This window comes from Halichoeres trimaculatus, unplaced genomic scaffold (assembly GCF_033239565.1).
Source record: "Halichoeres trimaculatus isolate MK-OKI-2021-1 unplaced genomic scaffold, fHalTri1.1 fHalTri1_scaffold_17, whole genome shotgun sequence".
Lineage (NCBI taxonomy): Eukaryota > Metazoa > Chordata > Actinopteri > Labriformes > Labridae > Halichoeres > Halichoeres trimaculatus.
In genome coordinates, this window is record NW_027437195.1 from 19,972,296 (window position 1) to 19,993,229 (window position 20,934).

Genomic DNA, 20,934 nt, shown 5'->3' on the forward strand with positions numbered 1-20,934 from the left:
AGGAGAGGAGGGGAATAAATGTGTTTTTTTTTTAAGTATCTGTGGTGGTGTGTAGGTGCTGGTTGATGATATGAGGTGGTATCTTCCGTGCAGGAGGAGCCCAGTCCCTGAAGAGGTTACTGGGGCAGAACTGATCTGCTTCCACCTGATTCTCCCTGATAGCAGTGAGATGAGACTCCACAATTCTGTGTGTGCGTGTGTGTGTGTGTGTGTAGCAGTAGTAATAGTAGATCTGGGGAGGCTCTGCCATGGAGAGAAGCTTCCCAGGTCAGACCATTAGACTGTGGCAGAGGCTGACTGGAGCTCTTCTGCTGAAAAGGAGTAATTAGTATACTTGTCAAGTGAAGTGCTGCTTACCTCCTTTTGCACCCACTCTTTGCATGCATACACACAGAGAGAAAAAAACACTCCTTTCTTGCTAATGAAGCACCCTTACTCTCATTATTTGAAAAAAGGCTGCTTCAGTGGAGAGGTGAAGGAGCAGAGGAGAGGAGAGGAGCACTTGAAGACAAGAGAGGAGGAACTATAACAATGACAGTAGAAGTTGAGCTTTTACTGGATAGACCAGTAAAACAATATTCAGTTATCAACACGTTTGATCTGCAAAACACTGAAGCTATTATGAATTCTGTCAAGGAACCCAAGGATCATAGTCGACGCTAACATTCTCACAGTGTTAACATCAAACGTGGGACATTTATAACCTCGCGTACAGGGCTTCTGTAAAGGAATGTGACAATAAATCTTAAAGGCGGTCGAATCACATAGTTACAAAACATGGAGCGGCAATCTAATCTGGAGCTGGGCCTTGGGAAAATGGAAAAGGTCAAATAGCTAGCAAAATTGCCTCCTCAAAAAAGTATGTCTAAATCTAGAGGCACATCAAGCCCTGTCAAAAGAGGGATAGAGTAAAAAAGATGAAGAGATAGTAGCAGGAGGGGAAAGAGACAGAGCTGGAGCTCCCCCAGTGTGCCTGTTGTGACGACTGAGAGGTAGTATTTACCCAGACAGAGACAGAGGGACAATACAGCTGTGCAATGGATTGTTGTGTCGCTTACAAAACTCTTAAGTGATCTATATTACATTTTTTAATTAAGACCAATTTTGAATATATTTTCAGTCGAAGTAATGATATTTGCTCAATGTTTCTGTTTGAGGAACTTATTATCTATTGAAATTAATCTGCATGGGTACTCAGAAAAAATGCTTAAGATTTGCTTGTTTCAGCAATTTTAGTCATTATATTGAAGTCAGACCACATGCTGTTTAGTCCAGTTTCGTTTTACCTTTTAAGTCATACAATAAAAGTCCTGTATCATAAATATAGTGTATAAAAATGGCATGATGCCCCTCAGAAGTAGAGCACAGCATTTAAAGTTCCCCCTGATGACAGGTGTCATCACAGTACCCAATCAAGTCAAATATTTTGTTTTTCCCACAAACACAGTCACTGACTTCACAAATAGCTCTTCTTGAGCTGGTTTATGAACACATATTATTTCTTTTCAGAGAATTTTGGTTGGATTTTTTTATTTTTTTTTTAGCTTCCCAATACTAAAAAGAGGGCTTATGATGTTGTGATTGTCAGGTGTATTGTTTCTGCTGTATTCTCAACCAGATAGGCAGAGAAGAGGAGGAACATTGAGAGATAACATAACAAACACCAACAAAAGACTCTTTGGACTTTCCAAAACCAAGAGTAGGATGTGATGTCAATCCCTCTACTACAACTGACAATGAGATGTCACTTATGAGCATCCCTTGGTGCCACAAGCACAATATGAAATAAGATAAGATGTAATTTCTTGTCCTAAAGGGATTGAATTTTATGAGGCAATATTGCAAAAGAAATGCACTAAAAATACTTGAAAGTTAAAAAAAATCCCATAAATATGCCCAATGATGTTAATCCTAAAATACAGTATGAAAGACTAAGGCTACATAGAAAAACAAGTGAAACCAGGGTAGCATACCTAGAATAATCCATCAGGGATGATGGTAGCTGGTTGTTTATTTAACTGTGTAACTGATGTAAGTTGGAAGGACAGCTTAGATCTGTTGCTCCTGTCTCCCAGAAGGTAACACTTTAGGGTACAACAGATGTTAGGGGTGTTTTGTTATTAATGTTAAAGTCTGACCACTAACCCTTCAGAAATGGAGTGGGATGAGTATTTCAAGCAAAAATACTATTCAGTAGTCTTTTCTAACCATAAACTATAATCTAATAAGATCTAGTCCCTCATGTAAAACCAAGAAGAAAGATATTAATTTAATTACTCTGCAAAGTTGTCAAAGTCAAGTTATGTATTAATAAGATCAACATATATATTGTAGTTTTACTTCTGGAAGTTTGCTCTAGACCTAGCGGCAACCTCTGGTCTAAATATACGTGACAATGCGGGAGTGCTAAAATCTGCTGTTTCTCAAGTGTGAGCTTGATCCTATCTCCCTAGGTATTGGAAGTCACTTACACATCAAGCCAGAAACAAGCTGTTTTCACAGCAGAAATTAACCTATTTACAGCCTGGTTCAAAACATGTCTCTTGTCTAAATTGCTAATTTCACTATCGGCACAGGGGATAATTTTTTTCTAACTCTGCAGTTTGGAGGATGTTAAGATCGTGCGTTAGCCCAATTGGAGGCACAGATCAGCTCATGTGACTGGCGGGCGCCCTGTCGCTGTTAGTGCGGAAACTCGAAGTCCGCATCGCCTACAAAATGATCTGCATTTGCTTTAAAAATGCTTTTCAGAAACAGACAGGTGGCATTAGGGAGGCTGTGTACATTAACTACACACTCCATGCTCTTAACCTAATTTCTTGTTTATGCCTTTGTCGTATATTTTTACTGGCATACGCGTTTTCCTCTTATTGATATTTGGAATGGTTTTATGTAAACAATCTGAACAAAGTTTTAACAGTACTGTTTAAATAGCTGTGTAATATGTTAGCACCTGTTATAGGGGTATTCGCTCTTTAAATGCGTTGCCCATATTTATTAATAGGTATTTCTGGGATTCCAATGTGATAACATAGAAGACAGTTCCATCAGAGTGTTATTATTTTCCCTTTTTGAGTAAAAGAAAAAGACATCCTAAAAGATCTTTCTGTAATGATGACTATAAAACTTTTGCTGTCTTATTTGGGTTTCATTATAGTTATGTAAAAGTGCCAGAAAAACTAATTTGCCAGCTTTGATACATGAGACCATCATCAACAACTCTGAAAGGAGCTCTGGTAAACATTAAAGCTGTCTCATCTGGTTAAGATTGCTCTAATTTCCCTTCAAACATATAATGTGTAGCTTTTATGACCTGAAAATAGCAGGTATTAACAGTTCAAAAGAGCACAAGTGACCTTTCCTCCCTTGACTGCCCGGTCTATTTTCATGAGACCAGAAGCATTATGGATGTTGATATCATATTCAATACGTGATAAAACTGCTTTGAATGTATTGATTTATTTACAAGCGCCACCAGATAGTCTTTCATTCTGCCTGACTGAGGCTCTCTCCAATACTTCTACAGCAATGAGAGTGGAGGGGGCCTGCTCGTTGTGTCATCATGCTGAGGTGTGTTAGTGGTGGTGTGTTGCTTGTAGGAAGGAAGGAGAGAAGGAGGGTTGAGGGAGTGAGGGGAAGGGAAGGAGGGAGGGGGAGAGAACAAGCGAGCAAAACAAAACAAGGAAGGGACAGAAAACAATTTAAAACTGTGTATTGATCCAGCACTAGTGATTGTACATATATTCCACAGTCCCAAAGGCCCCATTCCTGTGTCTCTTAAATGCAAAGGGAAGGAGAAGGGGAATAAAAAAACGATGGTGCGAGGCAAAGGCAAGCCACTCACCCAGTTGGGGGTAATGTCCCTTATATAGAAGTCTATTGATCTTTGCAGCTCGCCTGCCTGCCCTCCCTCTAGGGTCCGACAAAACACACAAATACACACACATGCACAGGAGAGCGTGGTGTGGTTGCTGGAGGGGAGCTTGACGGATATGCCTGACAATAGCACTGAACCAACCTGTTAGCTAATTGCCAGCAAAGACAATTATCCTTGCATTGTTTCATAATGGCAGCACATTACTGGAGTCTAATATACACAGAGGGAGATTGGAGGGTTTGACCGTGCAGTCCATGTGGGCAGCAATTCATTTTGAAAAGGCCGGGCAGGTCGCGAGGAGCCTGCAGAGGAGCTCTGTCAAAACAGAAGTGACCCTCAAAACAACTGACTCTACAGATGGCAATACTGGGAAAGTACAATAAAATGACAGAGCCAAAGTCATATAGAAGGTTATGGTAGGGATGCACTTATATGAAAATTATGTTGGATACCGATATCCAATATTAATATTGCTGTTATGGCCAATAACTGATATTACCAAAATTTATATTGGTTCTTAATAAAATCTGAGATTATGTGTCAAGGTAGTTCAGAGAGAAAGAGTGGCGCGATCATGAGAAAAGGCTACCATGGAGAGGATCAAAGGATGGAGCGCCCGAGATGACCATGATCAAAAAAGTATATTTTTTCTTTTTTTTGGATCAAAATTAGGAAAAGACACATAAAAAAGGAGATTCCACTCTTTGTAGGTAGTTTTGGTGTTTACATAGTCATAGAAAACAATATTATTTGGGTCTTGAAAGATCGTTCAAGATGCTCTGAAAATGGCTGGCATATTATTCGATATTCGCAACCTGATATTTATCTGCCCACTTTTACACATGGGCTGACGCCGATATGTTAAAAAAAATACCAACATCAGCCAACAACGATATTGATACCGATATATTGTGAATCCCTAGGTTATAGATTAAACAGTACCTAATATTACAATCACAGGATCTAAAACAATCACAGGAAACACTACAATCAAAAACCTTGTGCAACATTTCCTGCTAGAATGCTAACACTAAACTCTTCTTGTATGGCTGTTTTTAATCTTAAGAAACTGTTTTACAACCATGAAGTTCTATCTCTTTTCAATCTATTTGTAAAAATAATAAAGCACTGTATGGAGATGGAGAGATGCAGGGTGCTATTATCAGATATGGGGGTGCCTCTCCTGGATGAATGCCCTGTTCTACAAGCTGCTCAGACGACTATTTTGACAGCCACTGGATAACGGTGAGGTCCAAAGCAATCACATCTCTGACTTTGACAAATGGCTGTGCAGTGGTGAAGTTGAAAATAACACACATCCACTTTAATCTCTTTCTTGATTAAATTGGAGGCACGTCTTTTTGACACCATGCGATTCACTCTCAAAGCAGTGACTACTGCACCGCTGCACATGCATGTGCACACAAAATCCTCGGGGTAGACCTATGGAAATGATGTAGAATGTGGTGTGCAAGTGATATTGAGCTTGCTCGAAAAATAAAACAAATGATATGTGTCAGATGATCTGACTGCAAACAATGCAAAATGGTCACAAAGCTAAAATTCAGAATAATTCAAGGACGGCTTTTCAAACACTCTCTGGGCAATCTCTGACATTCACATTTTGGGTTTTCTCCCACAGTGTGTCTATCAGTGTTCCACAGGAATGGTTTGCTTTTCCTGCCACTCTTCCCCTCAGCTCAATTCCCCCAATAGGTATGCAATAAAAGAAAGAGATGAAGGAAGAAAAGAGAGGTATGGTGTAAATGGATGCACTTGGGAATGAAGAAGGGCGAGGGAAGAAATCAGGCTTGTTATAAATAACACTCATGAGGTGAGCTAGCATTGATCCACGCTGCGGTTGAGAGGTAGGTGGTCCTCTCGGTGCTTAATTGCCAGTCATGTGCCCTGGGATGCGGCTACTTCTAAATGTGGTCTGTCTCTCATTAGGCTCGGACAGGCTGAAAATACAGCAGCTAGGACTGGAATTGGGAGTCAAAGCAAATGGAATTCAAAAGACAAAGTGCTACGATTAAGACTGATGGGGTGGATGATAGAAAGGACTGAGGGGTAAATGGAAAAGTGGTACTCACGCATTTCGCCCTCAAGGTCTTGGAGGAACCTGTCAAGGATGATGCGAGCCATCAGTGCTGGAGAAAGATCCACCTTTACAGAGATTAAACAAGAGAAAGGATTTGCATTAACAGACTGAAAGTTAACTTCAATCTAAACTTACAGCTGAACTGGGATTCATCTCTGCAGAACCATCAAACTAAATCCTACATTTACAGTTGAATGTGTGAACATATAGCAGGGAGACTCATATTTAAGGAACTAAAATTACCCAGCCATTCTCCTTTTGGCTGATGTCACACAGGTAATAATGGTTGTAATGGCTCTAAATGATATTATTACTTATTCCAAACCTTGACCTAACTTTTGACAATCCCTAAGCAAATTGCTCTTTGAAAGCCTTGCTTTGCAATAACCTTTCCCACAGGTACAAGAGATCGCTTATTATGCAGCCGAAATCCCCGACTGAATTGCCTTCACCTCTGTCAAACGGACAACTGTAGTCTCTCATCTGGTGTGAACAAAAAAAAAATCAGCACATTCTGCGGCCTGGCTCTGAGACAATGGAGAGCTTTAATCATAGGATGATCACCGAGGAAAAACTGTGTGAAACAACAGGACACACTGGAGGGACTGTGGGAATGCAGTCCTTAATAAGAAGCATGGAACCTGTGGCTGCAGCAGTCTTTGAACAGAGAGATGTCTCCGAAGGTGTGAGAGGGTTCTGGTTTGAATGCAGGAAGAAGCCCTGATAGGTAAAGAAAAGGGACGACTGGTTGCCAAGGTGCTTACAGACCAAATTCTTGGACAAGAAATGCCTTCCTGTGCATCAAAATATCATATTGTCGCTGTCAGGTTGTATTGTGTTTGACCCTTATTTTAAAAACAAAACAAAACCCTATCATCGAAATTAATTCCTTCCTTACTAGATCTCCTGACTTTTCCACATGAAGGGAATGAAAACATAGCTTGTAGAATTGCTAGCCCACTCCTTATGAAACACATCATTTGTACAGAAATACTAATTTCTCTTGTTAGCATAATTGGGGAGCAAAAGTTTGCCTTTAGCCTTTAGTGAGGATAGTGTTTCATCTTTCTCTGCTGCTTCCTGCTAACCCTGAGAGCAAAGAGCGTCTTCTTACTCGGTATCAGTATTTGTTCACATCTCCATAATATCGCTCTAAGACGACAGCTTGTTTTAAAGGACAAACATGCCTATAGTAATTAAAAGGCTGTGCTCAAAGTGTGTATCTTCATTAGGACCACTGGTGGTATTTCACAGTTAGCATTTTTAGCTTGCAGCTACAGTTGCTTGCTTTCCTCTTCCACACCCTCCAGATTTTCCCTCCCTTTTATCTCTCCTTTCCTTTCAGTCCTTTCCTCTTTGCGCTTACCATCCTGCTCTACATCCACTCCTCTGGATAACAAGCAAGCATCAGATTCCTGGTAACCTGCATCAGCGCTGACACATGAAAAATGGCAACATTACCAACGCTGGCCCAGCCTGAATAAGAACCACCTGATTAGTTCAGGTACTTGCATCTCCTTAATTTTCATATTAATCATGACTCCATCTCCGCTCTTAAGTCAGCATTTCCCAAGTTAAGCTAAGAGCCACAGACGCTTGAAAACAATTATTGTTCAGAATACGCTGGTGTTAGCTACAAGGCTTAAAGGTTTTACATACAGATCAGGATACCACATCTTGCATAAAACGCCACATAAAGCATTAAATAAAAAGTAAAACAACGTCGAGATTAGAGCCCTCATTCATGAAACACTTCTGGGGGCAAAAAAAAAGTCCATGAATACTTTTCATCATTGTTAATCTTTTCCCTCTGTTGGAGATATAGTGTCTCATAAAGAGATGAGACTACATCAATTAGCGCACTGGGAGACCACGAGTGCTTGGTTTAAATGTTAAGTAGCATATTAAAATGACAGTTAAATGGTTCATAGACAGTTATCTCTGAGCTGGGTTTAATCCTTTGAAAGGGGGAAAAAAAATCATGTGTCAATTAAATGGAGAATGAATAATGGCAGTTAGCTTTGAGGTGCCACAGATGCATGTGACCTACTCTGATTTCAGATTAAGAAACCCTCAAATCTGGTGGCCTGGATTAAAGTAAGGGGTAAAATTCAAATGTGCATTTAAATGATTCAAAAGGTTAGACAGCAGATTCTTTCAACGGGTGAAGAAGAAACCCCAAAATCCAAATAATTCAAACTAAAGGAGAAGGAATAAAACATCCATCTTCACAAAATATGCAGAAATGTTGTAAGAAATACTGTAAAACTCCAATTAATTTTCAATTAAATACACACAACTAGTCTTATTAGCTGCTAGTGATGTATTTCAGCAAGCAAAAATAATGATTGATCTATCTAATCTGGTTTCAAATCTAATGCCAACTAAAAATTAACATGTAAATCATAGCACAGGAACCACATTGGGCTCTATAGGGTTAGCCAACAATGTGCAATATGTAAGAAATACTGGAGCCAGTTTTTACTAGTTTAAAATAGTAAACCTAGACATGCACTGATCGATCAGTTGGCCGATCGATCAGTGCCGATTTACTTAATTTTTCGGTGATCAGCTCATCCTTACTTATGAAACTGATCTTATATACCTCCAGGAAGGTCTGACAGCCAGCCATTGTTGCTTATTGCTCTGAGACCTAAATATCAGGACACTTTATTGGTTGTTTAAATAAAAACATAAAGTTTTTTTTGTTTTGCATGTATTGTGCAATGATTTTAAATAAAACAAGATTGGAACATTAAAGGTATGTGCTGTCACTTATCCAAATCCAAATCCAAATCCACTTTATTTATATAGCACATTTTAAAAACAGACCAACGTCTCCAAAGTGCTGTACAAAAGCAAAAACCATAAAATAAATAAAACATTACAAAAAAATAAATAAAAACATGAATTAAAATGATAAATAAGATAAAATAAATTAAAATACACAGGGGCTTATAAAAAAATAAAAATCGGTATCGGCCCAAATCCGTACCGGCAGGCCAGGCTTTTTAAAGATCAGTGATGGATGATCAGCCAGAAAATTGTGATCATTGCACCCCTAGTTAAAACCTGTTCATAGAAAATCCTATCAGATAACAGCACTGGGAAGTTCAAATCCTGCACTGGCCTCCTAAAGTCAACGAGTGATGAACAAACACTGGCCCTGCCCTCACCTGTCCGCAGTTTGCCACCACCCTGCTTGAAGTGCAATTTGGAAAATGACATAATAAAACACAAAAAGTATTTTCACATCTGCTTAATTGAGGCGAGAGCTAATTACATTCAATAATTGATAATGGAGGAGACCATTTTACCAATTTTGATAATGACTAACAGACAAGAGAGAAAATCTTGAAAAAAAAAGAACACCAGTTGAAGAGTTTTTACCACAAGTATAAAAGAGTAAAAAAAAAAAGGGTGATCATTACCTCTATGGCTAGCTCCAGCAGGACAGGAGCAGTGGGATGTGCCTTGGCCTTACTCAGATACCTTCATCACAACAAAGAACAACAGCAGCAGTTAAGAAAAAAACACGACCCACAAAGGCAGACAGAAGGGTAGAGGGGACTAGACCAGGCCAGCCAAGACATGCTAATGTCCCTGATGACTTTGCCCTCCCTCAGTGGCATATGGCAAGCTTGGTGTGGTTAGAGCAGCACTGCTTGAAGGGCTTCAAATTTCCTTAAAGCCAGACAAGCACATGATAGTTAGTCAACCCTGCCGCCCAAAAAGCCTTTTTCCCTCGCCAGCTAAAACTGCAGCTCCCCACAGATCTCTCCAGATCATCTCTGAGGTTTGTCGTTGTAATTGGATTAGAAGTGCATTATCCAGCCTTGTTTTCCTCCTGAACAATGGCCTAATAAGTTAGATCAAGGCTAATTGCAATATGCAAAGAGGCTTTCCCCCCTTTGCCTGTTTTTCTTTTTTAATTCATACTTTTTATTGAATTACAGATAATCATCCCATCATAAGCCTGTGAAAGGCAAATGTCCAATACCTGTTTTTTTTTGTATTTCATTTTTCTGTGTTAGATTTGACATGGAGAACAGAGCTTTAGCTTGGCAGGTGCAAGCGGAGGTCTGGAATGAATCCTGAGGGTGGTGATTTGTTCTGAGAAGATTATATCTGCCATGGTGGCCCACCTACTCTCTGACGGAAGAAGAGACTTGAGCAAAAGGGAGAACAGGGAGAGACAAAGAGAGCACACAAGAGTGGGAGACAGCGTAAAAACAAATAAGAAGCAACAGAGAGAGATGAAAGGAAGATATACAGAGTGTATAGGACAGAGGAGTAATAAAGTGATACAGCACCTCTGGTAGTGGCTTTCAATAACATCTGGTGCATGGTGTCTGGAGATTGTTCTTTTGGTCCTTTTCTGTTTCAAAGACAGCACAAACGTCATCATTATAATCAGGAATACAAATTAAGCGGAGTCATTTTAATAAAAAAAACAATTTGCCCCAGATTCCAGCTGTGGGTGCAGTTTCTTTTCCCCCGTTTCTATCAAAGAGCAAAAGGATTCTTGCTTTGTAGTAATTCAATTTTAATAAGTTTGCTCAGGGTCAAAGTGTGCCAAGGCAACCTTGTTCAAACCCCCCACTCCCCTCACTCAAACCATGTATCCATTTCCCCTTCTTCGATCAAACAATGACCCTATTCCTCATTCCACTTCCCCGACATTTCCGTGTAATCCAATTGCCATCTTTCCCGAAAAGGAGGATAGGCGATAAAAAAGGAAGCATTGGTTAAAAACAACTTATTTAAAAACTACTACACAGAAAAAAATGTAATTCCACCGAGACAGGCAGTGTGACTGACACCTGTCAGGGGGATGATAAATGACTCCATTTTCTGCCTGTGCTGCCTTCTGCCACTGGCGGCAGCGGCCATTTATCATCATCCGCTGTCAGCCGTGGAAAGCAGCAGTGACAGTGCGAGTCAGCAAACATTTAGCACATGCAGCCGCACTACACGGGGAAATTATTATTGTCAGAATAATAATGGTTTAGCATAATTTATTACAGGTCCACCAAATAAGCAGGGGCTAGATGTTATTAGACAGATGGATGGGAAGGCTTGGCAGACATCCACTGAGGCTCAGGCAGGCAAGGACCCTCAACGTGAACGTGAGGAGGAGGAGGGGTGGAATAAACGGGGGGTGGAGGTGGTGGTAGTGGTGGTGGTGGGGGGGCATCCTCCAAACCAATCAGAGAGCTGGCAGTTCAATTACAAAGAAATAAAGGGACATTCATCATTCAATTAGGCACCTGTCAGGGCTCACAAAGGAAGAAAACTTCTAACCTGGTACTCCAGGGAGAAGATGCTCAGAAGAGTGGACTGCGAGTGACTGGAACAAATAAAAGAAGGACAAAGTTAATTACCAGAGTGCATTGCACAGAGACAAAGGGAGAGGGGGAGCTTCAAAGCTGGGGCCAGCTGCCCTGTAATCTAAAAGAACATGAAAACAAGTGTGGCAAAGTTGTTCCAGATGAACACCTCTGACAAAGGATTCCTTCCAGGATGGCGTGGGGGTGGAAGGAAAGGGGAGGATGTGTGTGGTATGAGAGATGGGAAATTTATAGCCTGATATTTTTTTCAATCATTAATGCATACATATCATTCTCTTCTATCCTTTTTCTTCTAAGGAAGACTGAAGAAAGTTGTTTTACCTTTACTGAAGTGTGGCATAATGACTTTTAGTAAAACATTCAACCATAGAACAAAACTAAACAAACATAAAATGGAGAGAAAGAGTGAAAATCAATTCAAATAATTAATATGACTTACGACAAAGCACTGAAACCACTCCCTGGTTTGGTTTATCTGGAAACAAAGGCTGACCGCTGTGTGTGCGTGTTTGTTTGTGTGAGATATGAACACGGATGGGAGAAACTTCTCCTGCCTCACTGTCAGTGCTGGCATATGGGCCGTCCTGGAGCTCTCCCACTGCAACTGATGGGCTTTGAAAATGGAAACTTTCACTGTAGGAAGCTCGGACTCCCAGGAGTCAGCGGATTCCATGGGCTGCCATAAGTTACATTCATCTCCAGCTCCATTCAATGTCAAACACCTGGCAGAGAGGCAAACCTGGAAAACAGGCAGCTCCAAGGGGGGCTCCCAGGCCCCCTTTCGATACCCCTCCCCAACCCCCACAGCATCCTTGGAGTTGATATTTAGAGCAATGACAGATTTTATTCTAATTGGATCATACATACCTCCACCCTGCGTATCAAGGAAAGAAACCACATATGCAACACAACCTTGCACCAGTGGAGATCCCAATAGAAAGTGCTCTGTGCCGTCTCTGGTGGTTTTATTTCTTTTCATACTGCTTTCACTGCATTTGATTTGTAGATTTAATGGGCTACTCTTCACTAGTCACCTGAGATTGGTATGTAAATACTGAAATATCACGTCCACACAGGCCCTGGACATAAATCACATCAAACCATGAAATAACCATGTGACATGTAAACAAAACCAAAGGAATCTCAAACATTGATTTGTGTCTGGAGTGTGTGTGACCATATTTTAATGAAAAGAATTTAACCACTGGAGCGGTTTCCACTTTATGACGACTTACCCCACCAAAGACGTCATCTTGGGTTCTTCAGATGCCACTTAAAAACAGTTTAACTGCACTGTCCATGTGAGGGGGGGGGGGGTTCATTTCTCAACTTTTTAAAACCTCTTAGGATTGACTCATCACACAGAAGAGTCTGCTTCACCACAACGTTACAAGAGTGAAGGAGCAAATGTTCGAGAAGAAGAGTGGAGAAGTCTGAAAAAACACTGCCACCTCAGCATTAATTTACAACGATGCTCGGGGATAAAGGGGCCACTGCAATTAAGTGGGCCATTAAATGGTCAACTGTCAACATGTGGACACTTAAGGGAGAGGAAAAAAAATTCCTCCTCACTTCAACCTTGCACCTGAACATTTCAACATTACAGCCTTATTGTTGGCATGGGACCATCATGGTCGTCCTGTAGGAACAGACATCTGTTAGGTTTTAAATGGATTACTCTCTATAATGAGCATGATTACTGCTTAATTGCTTAATCTATACCCTGTTAACTTTAAAGGGACATAAACTGCTCTTAATAACTGAGAAAACATATCGGTTTCAAAAACATTAAAAGCTTTTATTTTTCTTTTCTACCTCCATTTTTTTCAGCACATCAACTCTGGACAACACACAAAGAAATATAAAAACTAATGTGGAGCAGGTAAAAAATGAGAGGCGATACCTGGATTGAAACCAAGACTTGTCCACGTTTTATAGAGTATGTCAAGTTTTACACTGCACTCATATTGTATAATGCCTTTTCTCCATTTAACAGACATTAATAGTAAGTTATAGCAGGGTTTACATTAATGTATATCCAGCCTGTGCTCTCCTGGGCACTGTATGCTCACTTTATGCTAATATATGGAGCCAAGTGCAGTCTTACAATGGAGATCACATCTGCCTCCTGCACAGTAGCAATACATTTTTACTGCGATACACGGGGCCTGTGCATCATAACGGAAACGTCTGAGGAGAAGAAGTTATTAAACGGATAAATACACAGGAAAATATTCTGCAGCGATTCAAACAAAAAAATCTGTCTGTCTCAGATTTGCTCTCATTTATGTTTTTGTTTTTTAAACTGTTATTAGAATTGAGAATCAACCCCCACACACACATTAAAGAAAGCCATGTATTCAACTAAGTTCAATAATTAATGTCCCTTAAGTTAATTTTATTTAAAAATATGAGAGAGATCTCAAGTACTTGTTTTCCATCAGATCAAGATTAATTTCCTGAATTTATTTGAGCTAGCTCCGAACACATCCGAACACTTTCAAAAGACTCTCTGATGTAGAGCATCCATACATTGACCTTTATAGGAGAAGAAAAAATAAAAATCCCTCCATCTTGGATATAATTTAGAAACATGGGGAAACAGAAGGTTGGGAGACAGAAGAGTGGTTAGGGAATCATTCACTCTCAACCTAATTACCCTTCCTTACAACACAAGACAGAGCATTAATATGCACTGGCACCCAAAATAGTAAAGCAGCAGATTAAATTAAAAACAATTAGGGACTTTCACTTTGTCATCGAGCTGGTATGCCTGTCTGGTCAGAGCTTTAGGCTCTATTAAGTCAGGCTATCCACTGGTTATGAATCTGACAAATCCACGTTTGGGTGTTGAATTGCCTTATCTTCTTGTGCATTCAGAGTGTATCAGCGTCTTTGGCTTAACCGCAGCGAAAAAGCAGAGAAAATCCCATCAAGCTAATTAATAGGAGATGGGGGGGAATTCAAGCTATCAATTATATTCAGAATCTTCCTATTTACAAATAATTAATTATAAACAATAGCTGTAATTTAGGTAATGAAAGCCACCTGGCTAATGGCATTGGTATCATATGCTGCGACAGTATTTAGCATTTGGTGGATCTGCATGCAGAGCGTGTTGCATGGTGCGACTCTTCAGGGCATGGATCTGGCTGATTGAGGCACAGTGCATATTCTAACAAATGGATACGGAGCTATTTTGAAATGAGAATGACATGAATAAAATGATTCGCTGCTGTAAAGTGTCTGGACGTATTTTCATAGCTTTTGCTCTTTTGTTGTGATGATTCAAAATGTTCATCTTAGCTACAATGGGATGAAGCATTTTGATCTTATCTAAAATGCTTTCATTACAGCTAGAGGATAATTGCTGACAATAACATATTGAGCTTCTACTTTCCTATGGATCAATATTTTATAAAGTGAAAAACAGCTGAATGAACGCCCTGGATATGCAAATGTGGCTAATTACACATGCTGATAGGCAAAATGCTAACATCTGTTTCTCAGCTAAGCCTACCGTCATCAGCAGCAAAACAAATGTGTGCAAAAAAAATACTTTATGCGTTAATGTATAAATGTGATATATTTTGACAAGAGAATAGAAACAAACACAAATCTCAGTGTGGCACGCAGCTTCGAACAAATACTTGCACAACGTGTTTGTGGAGTGAATTAGCGCTACTTGTGTTTCCTTATCTCCTTTCTTCTCTCTTAACCTTCTTATTATGAGTATCACTGCAGAATTGTTTTTGATTTTATTTATTTTTATTTTTGCGTAATAACAGAGGCAATCTGTTGGTCTTACGTTTTTTTCCCCCATAACTGAAGAAAGTCTCACCAAAAGCCTGACTTCAAGCCTGCAGGGGATCGTGGACAAGAAATGGCTTTAGCAGAAGCACAACGGGGCATCTCACTGCCTACTGTTGTCCTAATAGACACAAAATATGACCCCTGCGCAGTTCCCTTCACTTTATTACAATCTTTTACATTTCTGTCCGCTGAGGTGCCCTGAGATGTCAGAACTGTTATATAACCATGGCCTAAAGAGCAGGAGAGCTCTCACCCGTCACCCCCTTAATTGTGATTCCTCCTGAAAGCTTCGAGTCTTCATGACTCTGTGTGTGACAAAACATGTTAGAACCATTACACTGCATTGCCATTGTTATAGTGTAATTATTGTCTTGCTGCTTCCACAAACTCTCTGGGAAATTGAAAATGAGGTCCGTGCTATCTGTCAAGTGGCAAGCGTCCACTGGTCTGGCAAAGAAACACATTACGCTGACCAATTGCCTACTCTCCCCTTGAGCCTGGCTGCGGAACTTGTACCATTCTGGGCAATTTGTTACATTCTTCTTCTGCAATTGATCCCAGTATGCAGAGAGATCCTGGGGCAAAGGACTCAACGCTGCCCTGCTGAACTGTGGTGCTCTTTGCTTTTCCTCTGTGTGTGGAAGGACAATACTGATGCATCCACTGAGCATTTGTGTTACTCTGGCTCAAATTTCTCAAAATATGCAGTTTTACCATTAAAGAAAGTGTCCCCACCGTTTACTACACTTCACTTTAGCAACAGGCTGCTTACCTCAGTGTTTTTAGCCCAATGAGTCGAAAAGCTTTACAATCTATCGAGTGGGATTGGACAACATCCCTAAGATATGAAGAGGAAGTAGTCATCCCCGTGCTTCCTAATCAAGTAATTGATTGCATCTATTATTCATGAACTCCTTACCCTGACATGAAGTTGTAAAGTCAGCACAGCTTCTCTTCTTTCTCCATCTCCCCCTCTCTGCTTACACTTCATTCATCCCTTCACCCTTCCAGTGCTCATCTAACCACATAAAGCCATGGAATTAGTTTGCCAGCCTCGCAGCCTTGAAGAGCTGTACCCCAAAGCCCCAACTGCCAGTTCCTGTTTTGTTCAATACGGGGGCAGCCAGAAGTGCAAGGCAGTGCACCGGGGCTGCCCCCACAGGCTCTGTGCTAGATCAGTCTGCGGGTAATGTCATTGCCACTTCTAGGATACAAACTAAAGCAGTGAAATTCTACCTTTAAGAGCTACTATAGAGCAAAAAAAGTTGATTCCACAGAGATAATTCACTGTGGTGAAACATTGAAGGTAGGGTAACATTGTTTGGGAATCCTATCACAGCAAAATTTACAGCAGCAGTCAGCACAAATGGTTGACTGATATGATTTGCGTTTACAGTAAGTATAAAAATCTTTCTGGCAAAATTTGAATGTTAACCTGTTGTAAAAAAAACTAGACTACTTAATTACTGAATTTTAAAGATGAACTTGATAAGGTTAAAACAAAAACCTGTCCCTAAAATTAAATAAGAAGCTGTTATTGAACCCCCTGGAGTACACACCACGGCTTGGTCACAAGGAAAGATGATGGTATGAAATCGAAACTTAAATAAGAGTATGCATGGGTCACGCTCTGGAACGCTGTTGACTCTGGAGAGACCATAGATCGCCCTGGCTCCAATGTTGAAACTGTAGTATTGAGATTTGAAACACATCACAGAATCCACAAGGCTCTGTGTTCTGAATCAAAGTTGTGACTTTTTGGACAAACTTCCAAAATCAAAAACTATTGACAATTGTGTATTTCATCCGAGGGCTCAGTTGTTGATGGAACATTTGATGATGAGGAGTGGAAACAGACGTAGAGGGGAGGACACACCTGCAGCAGAGCCAAAGTTACACTTTTATTTAGTATATTGTATCTTAACATCTTCCAAACCCCCAATAATCAGCCAGCTGATATTCAGTCAACCCCTAGTAAGTTTGTCTGTCAATCACATCACATCAAATAAAAATGCATCTTTATCCTTTGATATTCTAATACAACTTTGTTAAATTATAAATCTAAATGGAAATTTTTAGGTGGCTAAGGTGAAACGTTAACCATAAAGATGGTTATCGTAGATTGTAATAAAACTTGGTAGATGTTTCCATATCCTGAAGTTTACACCAAAATGCTCTAAATTTTCTGTTAAAAGTGCTTAAGAAATCTTAATTATACTTTCTCTCATACTGTATAATAGTATGAGAGATAAGTATCTAAAACTCTGTCGTTAGTAACAGAATGATAGAGAAAAGTTTTTAATGTTACTGAAAAAATCTCTTAAGTTTTCCAGTAATCCCATGACAAACCATTCTTTTCATAAGGCAAATTTTCTCAATTTCCTGTTTGTTGTTTTGCATTTGAAATGACAAAAAAAAATCATCAGTCATTTGAAAAGCCCATAACGACAAATATCTATTTTTTTCTATGACTCAAACAAATTCAACTGACTGTCATTACAGAAAAAGGACTAGAAAAAAAATCAAGAATTTTCCTATTTTTATTTTTAAAAAGACTTAAATCAAATTTTTATCCTCCAAATATGGAATGTTTATCTCATTGTTAACAACCAACTAAATAATTTTTAAGCTCCACTATTGAGTTAACAAAAGGGATTTCTAGTTTAATGCATCTTGCCTGTTACCAAAGCCTTAGTTTTAACTGGCTTGTAAAAAAAACAGATGAACAATACACTCACAATAAATAATCAATGACTGAGTCCCTAAGCTTCATTCTGAGCCGAGATATTACCATCAAAAACGAAGTGTCTGCAGCCAAGAAATCAGCATATCAATGGCACATGCCACAACAACCCTGTCCCTCGCTTTTCCTCCAAAGATCATGCCAGATAAACCCCAAATAACAGAGAAATTAACAAATGCTTGACATTTGCTCAACATCCATTATTCTGACACTTCTTCAGAATTTCAAAGGGCTGAACGCATGCTTAATCAACATTCATATTCCCAGAGCGAGCCCCGGCACCATATTGCAGCCCGCCTCAGTGCTGATGAAAACGGCACATTAGGGCCCGATTCGAAAAACGTTCAGGGTCCCTCACCAGGGAGCTCAGTGCAAGTGTGTGTGTGTATGTGTGAATGTGTGTGAGTGTGTGTCTAGAGGGGAGGGATGCTTCACACTTTACTTTTTAAGCATTTTCAAAACAGAGGCATCTCCCCCTTTCTGAACACCCTCCCACTCTCAGGGCAGTGAAAGGCATATGAGTGAGTGAGCTGAATGGCATTTTAAAGAGGGAGGGGGTAATCATTACATCCAAATTCATTCATAATACAGCACAGAAGGACACAGAGGACTCTCACTTTCCCTCCCACTTTTTCCTCGCTCCTCTTACACAGACTCTCTCTGGGGACAAAGGGTGGAAGGACTGGGGTCCCCTCCAGACCCAGGGGAAGCCAGGCAAGGCCTCAGAGAGCAGCCCATCATTTCCAATTCTAATACATGGCAAGAGAAGGACGTGATGGGACTGATGTCACATTTCCCCCCAGCAGCGGCCTGCGATGAGCCCTCTCAACCCCCCTCTCCTCGCCGCGGTCCAGATACAAGGTAGGACAGCACGGCTGGCTAAGAGGAGGGCAAGGAAGAGAGGGCAAGAATGGGGGTTGATATTTGCATGTCCCTCCATTGTGAGTGGGGGTAAAAAGTGACAGCACCGTGTCCAATTCTTTTCCCCCCAGAGCAGCTCGGGCCCGGCGAGAGAGGGCCAGGCTGACAGATGACTCCCAACATCTGTGTTATGCAGCCGTTACAGATGAGGGACTCCACATCGCAATCGCTCTCTTTCTGTCTGTCTATGGGACACTCCCCCTCTCCTCCCACTACTCATACTACAACAGAGAGACTGACAGACCCTCCATGGAAATTACCTTGAAATGGCCTATAACAATCTTTTTGTTCAAAGTTTAAATTTTCCTCCCTTTAGGTCCATAATTAAAGCCATGATTTTAAATGAGATCTGAACCAAATGAAGCATTTAGAGTTCTCGGAAGATGGCTTTGCCTACGCTTTATTAATCTATAAAAAATATTAAAATGTTGATTTACAAAAGAAGAGGACTGTGAAATCTGTGATAGTTTTTTTTTTATTTAAACATATGTTGTGGCACAGAAGACTTCATATAAAAAATCAATGTGACTTTAATTTTTTTTTCACATATATTGCACAAGACTATAAATGTAGTCAGCAAAATTTTGCACGACAGCTCTAATAAGTTAAATAGATTACAATTCAACACTTCACTGGCTATAAATAAGAGATTAAAACATTACAGTTCAACACTTATTGCAACAAAATGCGTGCATGCATTTCCTGAAATATTTCGACACGTCAATCTGATGGATGCATCTCTTCAAAAGTTATAACAATCAGAAAACACTGTCAAATTAACTATTAATGTATGACAGACATGTCCTCTTCAAGAAAATACTTCTTATTTTCTCATAAACAACACAAAAATTAGCTAACTCTACTTTCTTTATTGGAGAAATCCCTTGTGTGATTTCAAATCCAGATACCTGTCTTTTCTATCTGTCTCACTATCATAACACAGCCAGTCTTTTGCCCACCCCCTCAGTGAAAGCTTGTCCACAACAAACCCCCAGTCCCCCCCACCCCAGCCTGCCAGCCCCAGCCTGGCCAATATTTACGCAGTGGCAGGGCTCCCACACAGTCCAAGGGGACAGGAGGGGTGTGGAGCGGGGAGGGGGTGGCTGACTGCCGTGCCTGAGCGCATGCTAAGAGATGATGGATGGCCTAGTCGATATGTTATGTCTTAAGAGCCTGATTTCCTGCCAGTCCAATCACTAACCCTCCAGAGCCCAGCTCAGCTGATTGGACAACCAGAATAATTTCGCAGGCTGTGAAAACACTGCTGCCGTGCCTGTCTGTCAGGCCCAGTGACGAGACTCTGGGATTTTAAAGAGCAAGGGCCTCCCCAAGATTGGTTATGGTGAACGAAATAATAACAATAACCAGCAAGACTAAACAAAAGAGCCAGCACCTCTGGGAGAGGCAGATCAGGCAGAATTATTGGAATGAAAAACCCCAAATGTTTTCCTTTAATTATTACACCCTCAAGTACAACTTTTAGAAAAACTGGCAGTCTGACTGTTTGTTAAAGATGGTTTAGAGTTTCTTTTCCTTTGGAAGGAAACTCAGAATAAACACAAGAAGGACCTCCTAGTGTTGGTACCTAAACATACAGGATATTGGATGAACTTCATACGCATGACATAGTCTGTATAATGCTGACAGTGAGAACAAAGGCTCAAGCTCAAGCTTCGCTATGTTCCCTTTGGGGACCTGATACCTTCTCCTAGATTGGTGATTAGGGCACAATGGGAGTAGGAAGCTCCAAATACATACGACTTTGTAAGTGACCTCGTCGGGATCAGCCATGGTGTCCTGGTGGCCTTGGGGGATTACACATGTTACGTTCAATAAAGTGAGGGCCCTCAGTGTCAAGGAGAAAGGCAAACACAACCATTAACCTCTCTCTTCGATTTCTGGATGTTCAGGCGATGCATGGCAAAACATTGGCTAATGCTTTGCATGGTGGAAGCCTTTACAGGACCCATGTAGAATGAATGAGTGAATGAAAAACAGGTTTACTACATTCAATATTGTAAGATTTAACAAGTACCAATGGGACAAATGATGATGCTAAAGGGGGACAGAATTCTAAATTTATCAAAACACGCTCTTGTGCTTGTGCACTTTAAATTAACACATTTCT

At 40.4% G+C, this 20,934-nt stretch overlaps 1 protein-coding gene across 1 annotated transcript in view; it reads right to left on the reverse strand.

Annotated features, from left to right (window-relative positions):
- cdin1 (CDAN1 interacting nuclease 1) overlaps positions 1-20,934 on the reverse strand; it is a 59,142-nt gene that overhangs the window by 37,496 nt on the left and 712 nt on the right. The window contains exons 3-6 of the mRNA XM_074692055.1: positions 11,283-11,328; positions 10,292-10,356; positions 9,410-9,470; positions 5,971-6,043 (exon numbers count right to left, since the gene is read on the reverse strand). Coding sequence (XP_074548156.1) covers positions 5,971-6,043; positions 9,410-9,470; positions 10,292-10,356; positions 11,283-11,328 — 245 coding nt within the window. The remainder of the gene's footprint in view (positions 1-5,970; positions 6,044-9,409; positions 9,471-10,291; positions 10,357-11,282; positions 11,329-20,934) is intronic.